The sequence below is a fragment of the Ixodes scapularis genome, unplaced genomic scaffold (genome assembly GCF_016920785.2).
Source record: "Ixodes scapularis isolate PalLabHiFi unplaced genomic scaffold, ASM1692078v2 PGA_scaffold11__112_contigs__length_91849675, whole genome shotgun sequence".
In the NCBI taxonomy this organism is placed as follows: Eukaryota; Metazoa; Arthropoda; class Arachnida; order Ixodida; family Ixodidae; genus Ixodes; species Ixodes scapularis.
Genome location: NW_024609837.1, coordinates 76,816,331 through 76,830,535, shown reverse-complemented (window position 1 = coordinate 76,830,535; position 14,205 = coordinate 76,816,331). Strand labels below are relative to the sequence as shown.

The window sequence follows — 14,205 nt, the reverse complement described above, 5'->3', positions numbered from 1 at the left end:
TTAACGAACGCGCGTGCAAGGCAAAATTTGTTTTATACTTTTTGCTTTAGAACAGCTACTGCTGCAGACGCCAGTACGTGCGACGCGTGCAACTACAGTCGTAGCATGCACCTCGGTGCTTGGATAATTAAGAAAAAAGGTTTGTTGGGACACTGTCTGGCTTTTGTGTGCTATCAACAATCCGCTTTCCAAAGACGTTGCCATGCCGACCATTATCGCGTTCATTTAGGCTTAGGAATTCCCAGCATCGAAAGGCTATCTAAAAATGCGGCGATGTCATTGCCCATGCTTTGCGGTTTAAGTGAGGTACAGCAAAGCGAAAGCCTCCTGCACCATTCGTTGCTGACTAACGCGCCCGATATTGCAGCTACAACGACATATTAGTTCCAAAGCGAGCGGCGCTCACTCACTGGGGCACCGCCATGTTTCCCCGCATCCCTACCGAGCCAGTCACGTGATTTAAAAAAAATCCCTCTTCTAGGTACTGCGGCTAACTTTAGCCGCGGTTAGCGCTTCGAGCAAACGGGCCCTGGTGGCAGGCACCATTGTGCGGATAAAAAAGAAAAGCGTACATTCAGTAAACATAACGAAGATAAGGTGCAATGAACGCAATGGGACACGCGCTACAAAATGACAGAGGAAAGAGTAGAGACGGTTTTGCCTCAGTTTCTTCGTACGTCTTTTCTTCGAACTCCCAGATGGTTGCCAGGATTCTCGGTTTTTATGACGTCCGATACACATTAGCCCGTCAAAAAAGGCTTGTTCTTATATAGGTTGTGTCAAAGTTGTCAACGCCATGGCTCGAGTATTGGCCGAAAGGAATTTGCGCATGCAAGTAGCGACCTCTACTTCTAATCAAACCCGTTAGTACTAACTCATTGACCGCGTTCAGACAGCGACTACGGACAAAGGCAGTCAGCATTTGCGTGAACCCGTTAATCCTTTTAATCAGGACTCGGCCCTCTGGCGCCCTCACGCGCTTTTATTTTCTCGTCTCTCTCAATTTCTCACCGCATAGTATGGTCTGTTTATGGCCGATTCACACGACAGAGTGATCGGCAGACGGACTGATCGGATGACGACACGTACGCGGATCGTCCGTCTCCCAAGCGCTTGCACGCGAAGGAGATGACGAGTAGGCGACGGAGAGGAAGGACCGAACCTGTTCGAGAGCCCAAAAGAGCCGCGAAACGTCAACATCGCACTGTGCCGCCGTTGTATACGAGGGATATCGATGTTTGCAACCGGGTCACTCCATGCCAAAGGACACGCGTGAATTGTTTTCGTGTCTGGGATTTCTACGAAAAAGTTAATTTGGCTAAAGACGCCTCTGAACTAAAAAGAAAAATATTTTCTGTAAAAACATAAATCTTAGTTTTGCTAATATGTTTTAAATTTCCCGAAATTGCTTAAAACGCACGTTGTTAAAAAAAACCCAAAAAAAAAACGCTTTCGTACGAAAGAACTTTAGGTGGGAGCATAACTACTTAACAACATTCACTATCTTACAGTAAAATACAAACATTGAAAGCAACCATTTTGAATCCAAATAGGAGCTCTAAAAAAGAAGAGACTTCATGCGATATATTTTTTTAGTCAGCTTGAATTTGGGTGTTCGCTACAATACTGTTTTAGTTTGATCTTATAAAATTGATAATTGAATTGCATCCGTTATATTTTTGACGTCAAGTTTGTAGGCATTTTAATTAAATGAAAACAATCTCTAGCCAGAAAAAAAGCAAGGTGGGCAGTGGTAACAGAACTTTCGAAATACACAGAGGTTCAATCCACCTCATCCGTTTAATATAAAAAAATTAGAAAATTACTTTTTGTTGTTGCTCAAAATGTTTGTTTTCTTTTAAATGAACCTCTTTCACCATATTTCCATGCGCCCCCCTCGTACGCGACGCACCCTGGCGTTCGCCAGTGAGGGGTCCACAGTTTGAGACGCCGCAACCAGGTCTTCAACGCTCTCCTTAAAACAGGTTTTATTCGGTTGACGTGGACGTTATCCTGACTTCCATGTATTTGTATTCTCTTTACGTTACGCAGTGATTCTGGCGTCTTAGGTTCACCCTTCTGCTCTCCAGGTAATTGCAGACGAACGCAGGCCTGCACCGTCCGCTTCCCGAGTTAGGAAACTTATACTGTGCGACGCCCTTGTTTGTCTTATATCCAGATATAAAGACATAGCTCTTCACCGATGAGAAATTATAACGGCGATATTGCTTCTCCATTTCACTTGATAAATGTATTTTGGTAGAATATGAAGTGCTACCAAAAGCTGTGTAATGGATGGGAAGAGCGTTCCACTCTTTGCGGAGGACTCCTCACACCCCTGAGGTTCCGTACATGTGCAGAATTTTAAACTCCGGGATACACTGAAGGCCAGCAGAACATGTATTGAATTCTGAGCTCACTAGTGCTCTCAGAGGAAGTAAGTTTGATAAGACGTGGGAGTTACTCGGATGCCGTCTTCGCACTCTGAGTGCTAATCTAGGTAATGATCCTCACGTTTATTCGGTTTGTTAAACATATTGTTGATTAAGATTTTAATTATTAGTTTCATGGCTCATGCTGCAGTTGGATTATTGACGCTTCTATCGGAGGCTTGACTAATTTACAGATTTTGAGATAGGGTAAGAGTTTCTTAGATGTTTATTGGTCGGTTTTTGCGTTTCTACTTCCGATTTCAATATCGCGCACATCGGCGAAGAGCTACCTGGTCTGAACTGTCTTTATTTGTGGATATACGACAGACGAAGCCGACGCACAGTATGCATTCCCAAACTCGGGAAGTAGACGACGCCATCCTGCACTCAACGGCAGTTGCCTGGGCAGTAGAGTGAAATTAAGACGCCAGAGTAACTACGTAACGTTAAGAGGACGCGGATGCATGGAAGTCAGGATAATGTCCACATCAACTCAATACAACGTGTTTTTAAGAGAGCGTTGAAGACCTTGGGGCGGTGTCTCGCACCGTTGACACCACGCTGCTGAACGCCGTCTCGCGTCGCCTACGAGGCGTGCGCCTGGAGGCATGGTCAGAAAAGCTTATCTTTACAAAAATAATTTCTGAGCAAAAAAAAAAGATTACTTTTATAATTTTCTTGTATGTTAAATGAATAAGGTGCACATAACTTTCGGCTATTTCGAAAGTTCCGTGCACCACAGCCCACATTGCTTTTTTTATTTGGATCTTAATATGGCCTTATCTGCATATATTTGAAATCTTGCCATTTAATTAAAATGTCACGGAACGAGACCTTGAACGTTTAACATATACAATTAAATGACCAATTCTAAAAGAACAAACGGAAAAAAGGTATTGTAGCTAACACCCAAACTCAAATCAGCAAAAATAAAATGTACATTTCTAAAATAATGTTTTTCTTTGGGTACAGAAACTTTTTTTATCCGAATAAATTGTTTGGCATATATCCCAGACATGAAAGAGTTCACATTAACTGAAAAGCGTGTTGGTAACATTGACTGGCAACAGAAAGAATAAAACAAACTAGTGACGAGGAACGACGAACATTCCTTGTCTCTAGTTTCTTTTATTCTTTCTGTTCCCAAGGAAGGAGTTGTCGCCCCTCATTTTTCATGGAATGACCATACCGCGAAAAGGAATCGCGCGCCGCTGTTTCGTACAAAGCATGAAAGAACACCGTGATAGGCTTAGCCCAAAAGTGCCACTAGCTTTAATAACCCAAGTCATGACAGTGAAACAGGCACAAGTGCTTGGTTCTGCGAAACAAAGGCTTCGGCCTAGAAGCGACGAAGTCCTGGGCTCGCAGAGGGGCGTTTGTAAATGTCTCCACGCACTCCACGCGCGAGCACAAAAGACATCGCTATACCACGCCCACACGGAAGGTCTTGCTGAGTGAAAGGCCTATTGGACGTGCCAAAAAAAAAAAAAATATCGCGCCGCGCAAGATGCGTTTTGACAGAATCTTCTCGAGAAGGACTCGTAGGTGTTCCGGAGCGTGCGTCGCATCAGCCATACAAAGATTCAGCAGATCCTTTTACGCGTGAAACTAAGAATCGCGTGATAAAACGAACCAGCAAACGCATAAAATACAACAATGCGACCTTTAATTTTTTTTTATCGGCAATATATATATACATATATATATATATATATATATATATATATATATATATATATTGTTGCGGGCGTCTCAGTTCATGGGCTAAACGGGCAACCCAGAATTCAGTCCCCCATTCTCCACACGACCTCGTCTTCTTCTTCCCCTTTTCTTCCTTTTCCTTGTCCGTTACACTCGCCCCTCCCCGTTGGGAAGTCCGTCCCGGACGATGCTAAGATAGTCACCACGTGTGACATAAAGTTTCAGATGGCTTGAATGGGCTGTCAAAGTGCGGCGTCGCCCACGCTGAGGCAGGCTGTCAAGGTGTTCGAGACGGTATGTTACGGGTCCAAGTTGCCTGCTAATCTTGAAAGGTCCACAGTACCTGGGCAAAAGCTTTTCCGAGTGCTGTGGACATCTTAGGTTCCTTCGAAGAAGCACCACATCACCTGGTGAAAACGACGGCAATGAGGTTTCCCTGTTGTGACGTTCGGCCAACTTTGATTGCTTATTTAGAATAGCCAGCCGAGCCAGTTTTCTGGCTTCACTTAGTCGTTCAGCGAAGTTCTCTTCATACTCTCGCGCCCGACGGGTCCACGCAGCGCCCATCGATGATTCCTGCGGAAGCGTCGGGAGTCTTCCGTAAACAAGCTCAAATGGAGATTTGGCGGTCACTTCCTGTTGTGAACATATTAACGGCATTAGCGCACACGTATGAGCGCACACGTGTGCTAATTAATTAATTAATTAATTAATTAATTAATTAATTAATTAATTAATTAATTAATTAATTAATTAATTAATTAATTAATATGTTGTGAACATATTAACGGCATTAGCGCACACGTGTGCGCTAATGCCGTTAATATGTCTAACTACCAACTAGCCCAGTTATCAACCCTTTTACAGTTTATTCCTGTTGTGAAGTGTTCAAAGCGAACGCCGCTGTACCAATGAATGTATCCCAGTTCTTGTGAGATTTATTGACGAACGCAGCTAATATATCTCCAATGCTGCGGTTGGTGCGCTCTACTAGGCCATTCGTTTGAGGATGGTAGGGTGAAGCGGCCGCATGTTCAATTCCGTAATCTCGCAGAGCACAACTGAAAGTATGGGACATAAATGACGTTCCCCTGTCAGATATTATCCGGCGGGGTGTGCCATGCCTCAATACAAGGTGTTTGTTGACGAAGGCGACGAGATGCACAGCTGAAGTGTCGGGGACCGCCTCCACTTCGACCCACTTCGTCAGGCAGTCTGTTGCGACAATGACGTACTTGTTTCCATCATCAGATTTTGGAAAGGGCCCCAGGTGATCGATTCCAACTACCTCAAACGGGCTGCCTGGAGGTGGTATTTGCTGTAGCTCAATCTTCGCCGGGTGCGGTGGTGTTTTCCGCAGTTGGCATGTTGCGCAAGACGCGACGTACTGTCGGACATCCGTCCTGAGGTGCGGCCACCAAAATCTCTTGGCGACTTTGTCGAGCGTCCGGTGTTGCCCGAGGTGACCTGCAGTTGGAGCATCGTGGCACATCTCAAGAACGTTCCGACGCATTTTGGGGGGAACTACGGGGAGCCACGCTCCTGAGGGATGTGCTCGATGACACAGCAGACCGTCCCGAAGCTGGTAGTACGCTCGTAGACGCCGTAAGCGACGTTCTGAAAGTCGCGGTCTCCCGTTCACTTCGTCAGAAAGCAACTGGATTATGTTGTATGTGTCACATTCTTCTGCTTGCGCTGACTGCAAATCTAGGAGTGCGAGTACAGGAGCAACTCTGGCGTCTTCGATGGGGTGCCGTGAGAGGAAGTCGGCGTCTTGGTGCTGTTTCCCACTTCTATGAACGATCGAGAAGTCCAACTCTTGCAGTTTCATTGCCCACCGAGTCAATTTTGGAGTTAGATCATTTTTTGACTGAAGCCAACGGAGAGCAGAGTTATCTGTCACGACTGTGAAATGCTTTCCGTAGATGTATGGACGGAACTTTTCCACTGCCCAAACAACAGCGAGGCACTCGAGTTCTGAAGAATGGCATCGACTTTCTGGTTCGCTAAGTTTGCGGCTTGCGTATAATACGGGATGTTCTACTCCTGCATTGTCTCTCTGGAGAAGAACAGCGCCAAGCCCTTCGCCACTGGCATCAGTGTGAATGAACGTCGGTGCTTCTTCTGAAAAATGAGCCAGGGTTGGTGGTTCAAGAAGTGCTCTTTTGATATCAGCAAAAGAAGCTTGTTCTTTTGCGGACCAACGCCACTTGGTGTCTTTCTTAAGAAGCTCAGTCAGTGGAGCAGCTCTTAGAGAGAAGTTTCTTACAAATCGACGAAAATAGGACGCAAAGCCTAAAAAGCTTTTCAACTGCTTTGTGGTTGTAGGCTCAGGAATATTGGCTAGCGCTGCCAGCTTCGTTGGATCCGGGCGAATACCCTCTTTGTTGACAACATGCCCTAAGTAAATGACTGTGTCGCATCCGAAGAAGCATTTCGATGGTTTCAGACGGAGATGCGCATTGGTGAGGGCATTCAGCACTAGACGCAGACGGTGCTGGTGTTCTTCAAAAGTGTCAGCGTATACGATGACATCATCAAGATAAACTAACGCCATCGTCCACTTCAGGTGTCCAAGCACCCTATCCATAAGGCGTTGGAAGGTCGCAGGTGCATTGCAGAGCCCGAATGGAAGACGGTTAAACTGGAACAATCCGTCAGGAGTCACAAAGGCAGTTTTTTCGGAATCTTTCGGCTCCAGCTCCACTTGCCAATATCCGGACATGAGATCCAGAGTAGTAAAGTAGCTGGCACCATGAAGGCGATCAAGGGCATCATCAAGTCGTGGCAAAGGATACACGTCTGGTTTTGTTATGCTGTTAAGTTTCCGGTAGTCCACGCAGAATCTTGTAGAACCGTCTTTTTTCCTAACCAGGACAACTGGTGACGACCAAGGACTGTTGGAGCTAGTTATAATGTCCCTTTGAAGCATGTCGTCTACCTGGTGGTTTATCTCCTCCCGTTCTCTCATCGAAACACGTCTTGGATTGTGATGTACTGGAGCGTGATCACCAGTATTGATGGTGTGGCGCACAAGTGGTGTGCACCCTAGCTCTTCTGGTGTAATAGCAATGCACTGCCGAAAGTCCAAGAGCAGTCCTTGTATCTGTGCCTTTTGTTGTTCTGTTAAGTTGTGGCCGAAATTAAATTCCGACCATGGAAGGTCACTAGCTTTTTCAAGGCAATCTTGCGGGACAGACATTGCTGGTGCCGCACTAATTGTTGCGACAGTGGCATGTGACAGGGCAAATGTCACAGGTCCGAAGTCTTCACCGGATTTCAGGAGCAGGTCACCATTCGTCAGGTTTAAAACTGGAAGCATCAAACTCCCCTTCTCGCAGGAAACAAGGCAGCGAGGTATAGGCCCGTTGCTCTCGGGCAGGGGGCGCGAGCGCGGCCGCAAGACGCGACCATGTTATGCTGGTAGCACAATCCAGGCGGCGCTGTAACGTTCGATTTTGCACGTGCAACGTTCGAATGCAAGCATCTGTCAGCATCTGTAGACGCGCGATAACAAAACGTCCAAAAAAAAAGAAAAACTAAAATTTAAAAAAAAAAAGGAATTATGCAGCTCGCGGACTCAGCGTCCCATTCAGCTTCATTATTTTATTGCGTTCTTTCATCGCTTCCGTGAGCCCGTATGTTCACTTTACGTGATAGCGACGCTGAAGCTACTTGCAAAAACATGTTCCCCTGAACGGTGCTTGCACTGCACGAGCGCGCGTGCTTGGAAGGGACACTGCAAGATCGGAGCTCGCTCTTGTAGCCTCTGCTACGCTGGCGGTTATACTCCGTTTCACCTTATGTTGTACCGCAGACAAAGCTGGAAGCGCGAGCTCATAGCGTCGGGAGCTACTCTTTATGCATGAGAGCTTGTGCCGCCGAGATGTGTCCTAGAGCAAGGAGCTCGCGCTTGTAGCCTTTCCTGCGGTACATCATAAGGTGAAACAGAGTATAGAATGGAACGGAGTATTAAAAAACACTAGTGGGGGGAAGCGTCATGACGCACGTTCGAAACGCGAGCCAAATATTCTATTTTGCTCGCCTGGAGCGCTGCTCAAAACTTGAGAGCTACGGGCCTATAGCAAACTCCATCCCAAGACGAGATTGTAGCAGTGATTCAACTAGGATATCTCTTGACGTCATTGAACCTGGAATTATTGCTGTAGCCCAAACTGCAGATAACTTAGGTACAACAATGTCCGATGCTGCGACCATACGGAAGACCTTCTGTGGTTTTCGATTGACCATCGGTGCCATTAGTGTAGACACAAATGTCGTAGCAGTTGCGACGGTAGAACACACTTGGGCTGCCGCGGTCTTCGTCAGGTTTTTCAAGCTGGACCACGCTAGGATAAATCCATCGAATAAGTTCTCAAAATTCCAGGGAATTGCTTCTTTGCTTCCCCCGCTATCTCCTTGGGGCAACTCTGTCGCAGAACAACTGGACTGATCGTTAGTGCTGAAAGTTGGTACGGCTGACAAACAATGTTCACCTCCTCGAAACGATAGGGAGAGTTGGACGTTTGAACACCAGTCACGGCCGAGTATCATTGACCATTGTAACTTGCGCACAATTACAAAGGGGAGGTTGACTGTTGTTCCTAAAGTTTCTACAGTCAACGAGATCTGTCCTTCTTGTTCGATTGTAGAACCGTCGGCTGATATAAGACAGACGGTACCAGGAAGCGTCTTGGGCGTGGTACACTTTGCTGATTGCAGTAATGCATAATCGATTAGACTTACTGCAGCTCCGGTGTCCACGATAGCATTCACATGTTGTCCCAACTCATGAAGATGAACTGAAAGACATGGCGTTGGCGAGGTGCGCACTGGCGTTGTCACCAGAGGAACATGATGCACTACATGAGACTCAACCTTGCCAGGCTCACTGTCACTTGAAACGTTTGGCGTTGGGATAGGTTGCATTTTGCACGGGGCCAAGTGATTTGGGCAGGATCGAGCTAAGTGCCCAATGTCACCACACGTGAAGCAACGACGTTTACTTGAACGTACCGGAGAAGATCGGTGAGCCACCCGTGAAAGCTTGATTCCAGATGTCGACACCATGTCCATTGCTTTGTTGGCTGCTTGAACTTCGAGTGCGCGAGCCAGTGCTGCACGAGTCGTGGTTGGGTGGGCGAGTCGCACAAGAAGCTGGATGTCGGTGTCTTCGATTGCGTCGATGAAAGCAGTGGTTGCTATCTGCTCCAAGTCGACTTCCGTACATCCGACGAGCGCTCTTCTCGCCATCCTCTGGATTACGTCAGCTAGCTCCTGGAGTGTGTCCGTGCCTTGGCGGTGGTGCTTTAAAGCAGTCAGGTGAAATTGCTGGAGATGTTCATCACCAAAGCGGGACTTTAGAGCTTCTATGAGTAGTTGATATGAGGAACGACTTGTGGCAGACATGCTCTCCAAACATTCAGCAGCGTTCCCCCTTAACTGGGCCACCATTGCACGAGCTCTGGACGTTGAGTCGAACCCGTAAAAGTCCGCAACCGTTTCGAATTGAATGATGAAGGCTTGCCATGACGACTGCCCATCGAATGTCGGCAGCTTGAGTGGCGGTCCGTGGTGCACAGGCAGTCGAATTCGAGATTCCACGGACGAAAGGCCGTCATTGAGGCGTTGCCCTACATCGGCAACCTGACGTTCGACTGCAGATTCCAGCAGAGACAGACGGGTTGCGAGGCAATCGTCGAGGGTTCGAAGCGGGTTCACAATGTCCGTAGCACTCCTTTCGGCGAGCAGATTAGCTAACCGCTCCGTGATTTGCATCGCCGCGGAAGTTGAGATGACGCCACTTGCCTCCGATTGGGTTGCCATTTCGTAATCCCACCGCTGCCACCAAATGTTGCGGGCGTCTCAGTTCATGGGCTAAACGGGCAACCCAGAATTCAGTCCCCCATTCTCCACACGACCTCGTCTTCTTCTTCCCCTTTTCTTCCTTTTCCTTGTCCGTTACAATATATATATTGCACCGATGCCAGTCTGAACGCCTTTTCGAGTCAATCACCCGCCAAAAATCCCCGATTCCAAAGGCGCTCGAGTTTACCAGTCGGCGCGTCCGCGGACAAGGCGCGGATCGCAAGAAGCTGTGACGTGACGGTCACGTGATATACTGTCCACGGACGAAAATTGTGATTCGGTCCGTCGCGTGAATCGGCTATTAGACACTTTTAGTTGGGCGTACGCAACGAGCTTGCGTACGCAGGAACGTTGCGGGCCGCGAGTGTGCCTGCGCAGAACGTAACGTAACGTTGTGCTGCCGGCGTGCGTACTGTTGCGATAGGCCTTGGCGAAGGTCACGTCCTTCCTTCGCCTCCCCTTCTTGTCCACCCGGCGGGGTTTGGCCCTCGCATTTAGGATCGGCGACCGGCCGTCTGAGCCGTTGTTGACAGAACACATCGCCCGGCGCCGCGTGGACGCCGCCACACCTGGGAGCGGAGCTGAGCCGGACTCTTCTCTCTGGCTGCGGGGGTCAGTCGATCCATGAACCAGCTGCCCTACCGGGAGAGGATTCCGGGGGACAACGCCGGCGGCGGGACTTCCGGCCGAGTACGTTCGGCTCAAGTTTTCGTCCGGCGCCACTTGCGGATTATCCCGCTAAACCTTTCCCGAGCCAGGACGCCGCACAATGAGGGGATCATCTCCATCAGGGCTGGACGAGCGAGACCAGAGTCAGGGGTGCTCGGAAAAAGCGTCCTGTTCGAGCCGTCCTTCTGGAAAGAAGGAACAGAAGAGGAAGCAGCGCAGGGTCAGCGCTTTCCGTGCTGCTCCGAACGATTCTGATCAGCAACGTGAACAGAGGCGCGACGCGTCGAGCCAGAAGCAGAAGTCGTCCAGGCCGGGAAGGGGGAAGCGCGAAGGCACCCATCCCAAGGATCCATCAGCCGGCGGCGGCTGCAAGAGAAAGGGATCCAAGGGGGGCGCGGAGAAAACCAGGCTGGATGAGGAAAATCCGGAGCAGGGTCCCTCGAAAACCTCGTCTCCATCGCAGAACGACATCGGGTGTCCGTCCAGACGGAAAAGACATAGGAGGAAGAGGCAGCCCGAGATCAGCGTTCTCCGTCCTGGTGCGGACATTTCTGATAAAGGGCATTTTTGGAAATCTGGCGAAGGCGAGTCTCGCAGAGGGGAGCGGTCGTCGAGACTGGGACACAGAAATCCCGCGGATATTCATCCCAAGGAAGTATTGACGGACAGCGGCTGCGAAAGCAAGGGGCTTGGCTGCGACAAGGAAGAGTTAAGTCTGGGCAAGCGAGAAGATCCGAAGCGCAGGCGGTCCGAGAGGTCATCACGATCATGGCACGGCAAATCTGATGGCGACAATTCAGGCGCCGACATGAGCGGGCCGTTCACTCAAAAGAGACCCAAGAAGAGAAGGCTGCGCAGGGTCGGTGCCTTCCAATCGGCCCGGCCCCATCCAATCAACAACGTCACCAGAAGCTGAAGAGGAGCAACTCCAGAAAGAGAAAGCCGTCGTCTGGGCTGGGAGACGGAAATCGTGAAGATAACCACCCCAAGAAAGCACCAACCGACAGCGGCTGGAGGAGCAAGGAGCACAGCGGTGACGCTAGGAAGCCAAAGCTAAAAAAGCAAAAAGGTTCGAAGCAGCGGCTTAAGAGGCTCAGTGCGCGCAACTCCAGAAAGTTCTCTTCGAGGCCGGAAGAAAGCAAACGCCAGAACACCTATCACAAGGAGCCATCGATCCAGACCAGAAGTGCGAGCAACGGGCCTGGAGGCGACACCAGCAAATCTACACTAGATGCGGAAATGACGAGACAGAGCCGCTCAGACGAGAAGAACGAGGGCTGCGAGGAGTCACGCAGCGTAAGGAAGCCGAGAGTCAAGCCGTCACATTTGTCTCATGCTTCCACGACGAGAAGAGATGATCAACAGAATGTAGGAACCTTGCTGGACAAATCCTCAATCTCGTCCAAGTACCTCGGGTCCTATGAGTACGTGCTCGCCCCGCAGCTTGTTCTTCAGCGGGAGATTAAGTCAGATGCGGAAATCAAGTCAGAACTTTCCGACTGTGGCTTTGATGAAACTTTCGAGTCTGGGGACCAGGGCTTTTTTGGTGAGAGTGGCACCGAGGACAGACTGGGTGTAGGTTAGAACGCAAGTTCTCGCCAGTGAAAGCGGACGAGGCAGAGGCCGCCAGAAAAAGGGAAAGCTTAATTTGAATGTCTTTTCCTGAAGTCGGCTTAGCAAGTGGTATGAATAGCTTTTCTTTTTTCGGGAGTCTGAGTTTTGCGTGTTGTTCGGCTTCAGTTCGTTGCGTCGGCGGTAGAGTTCTTTTAAAGCGGTTTTATCCTCGGTATAGTTTGCCTTATGGAAGAGGCGCTTGAATTTAATAGGGATATGTCCTAGGTAAGTTACGTAACGGTACGTAATGTGTTCTTTTCACGGGAGTCCGTTTTCGCGTTTTGTTGAGCCGCAGTGCGTTGTGTTAGCAAGCTCTAAAGTTTATCTCGCTTCACGGTAGTAAGCCTTCGAGGCGAGGTAAAAAGGGGCACAGCTAAAAGAGGAACGCTGATTATCTAAGCCGGGGCTTCTAAGAAGTGAACGAGCTCCATGATCGGATTGTACAAATTTGTAAAATTTTTTTGTTTGTTTCAAATCCTTGGAAAAGGTCATCTTGATTTTGTGATTGTGTTTTTATGTCAAAGCACGCTACCATAACTTTTGTTTCTGTTTGCCTGGTTTAGGGTAAGGTTTACTTTAAAGGGCTTAGTGACAGCCTGAGCTCGAGTGTCGAGTGAGGGAGATTTTAGGTAGTAGGTGGAGGGGGGTTGTCTTCATTTTTTTTGGTCTGGCGGATCGGGGGAGGAAAGCGAAGCACTTGTCGCTGCTGGGATCGTGACTTGCTATGTTTGTCTCGCCCACGCCTTCCTCTTGTGACCTGAGTTGAGGTCCCCCACTCCAGAGATTTGGACCCGACCCTCGCCTACGTCTCAAGGCAGGAGATGATCACCGGAACCTCTCCCAAGAAAGCGAGGCACTCATCGAGTCAGCGCAGCAGTGTGGGACTGCTGCCCTCCTGATGAGCTCAGTGGCGGCGGAGGTGTTGTTTCGATAGGCCTTGGCGAAGGTCACGTCCTTCCTTCGCCTCCCCTTCTTGTCCACCCGGCGGGGTTTGGCCCTCGCATTTAGGATCGGCGACCGGCCGTCTGAGCCGTTGTTGACAGAACACATCGCCCGGCGCCGCGTGGACGCCGCCACACCTGGGAGCGGAGCTAAGCCGGACTCTTCTCTCTGGCTGCGGGGGTCAGTCGATCCATGAACCAGCTGCCCTACCGGGAGAGGATTCCGGGGGACGACGCCGGCGGCGGGACTTCCGGCCGAGTACGTTCGGCTCAAGTTTTCGTCCGGCGCCACTTGCGGATTATCCCGCTAAACCTTTCCCGAGCCAGGACGCCGCACAATGAGGGGATCATCTCCATCACGGTCAACGTCTCACGAGCTGACAGCGGACCCTTCGTCACCGACTCCTGGCGCGGCTTATCGAGGTCAAGAATGCCCCGGCGTCAGATTGGGAAGCCCGTCCAACGCTGCAGTGTGTGCGTGTATGTGTGTGCGCGCTCGAGAGGATGAGTGGGGGCGGGGCCTGAACGTGACGTCCGTTGGCAGTTCGGCCACCATTGGCTGCCGACCGCTGGAACATCAACAGCGACTGTATAAAAAGAGCAAACGAGAGGCCGCGAGGTGTGCTCTCCGACGAACGAGAAACTTCTGTACATATGTAATATAAACAGAGTTTATCGCGAGACACCCTCCCGTCTCCTGATGTCTCTGCCTGGAGTCGGCCTGCGGTTCCTGTCCTCGCCTGGCCCTGCCTGAGGCTGCCTGGGGAACTCCTCGGTCGCAACAGTACACACGCAGTCAGACGTTTCATGCGGGTCCCGCGGGCCACTGCGGGTCGGTCTCGCAAGATCTCGGCCGAACGAGAGCGCATTTCAAGATGGCCGCTGCCACGAGAAACGGCTGTGGAAACGACGCCGCTCCTAATGGAAATCGCGTGTTTTATACGCTGAAAGTGGATATAGCGTTGCTGCTGGAAGTGCAA

At 49.7% G+C, this 14,205-nt stretch overlaps 1 protein-coding gene across 1 annotated transcript; it reads right to left on the bottom strand.

Moving 5' to 3' along the window:
• Window positions 1–8,482: 8,482 nt before the first annotated feature.
• On the bottom strand, window positions 8,483–9,959 carry LOC121045978. Its single transcript, XM_040499499.1, has 2 exons — window positions 8,715–9,959; window positions 8,483–8,629 (listed from the first exon to the last, which is right to left on the bottom strand). Exons 1-2 carry the CDS (start codon window positions 9,957–9,959, stop codon window positions 8,483–8,485), a joined length of 1,392 nt encoding a protein of 463 aa, XP_040355433.1.
• Window positions 9,960–14,205: the final 4,246 nt, after the last annotated feature.

What these genes read in the sequence shown, in the direction of transcription:
- LOC121045978 (XM_040499499.1), bottom strand. Translation starts at nt 9,959, where the DNA reads ATGGCAACCCAATCGGAGGCAAGTGGCGTCATCTCAACTTCCGCGGCG. An exon ending in CAACAGTCAACCTCCCCTTT is followed by an intron (nt 8,630 to 8,714) that starts GTAATTGTGCGC and finishes CGTTTCGAGGAG; the next exon opens with GTGAACATTGTTTGTCAGCC.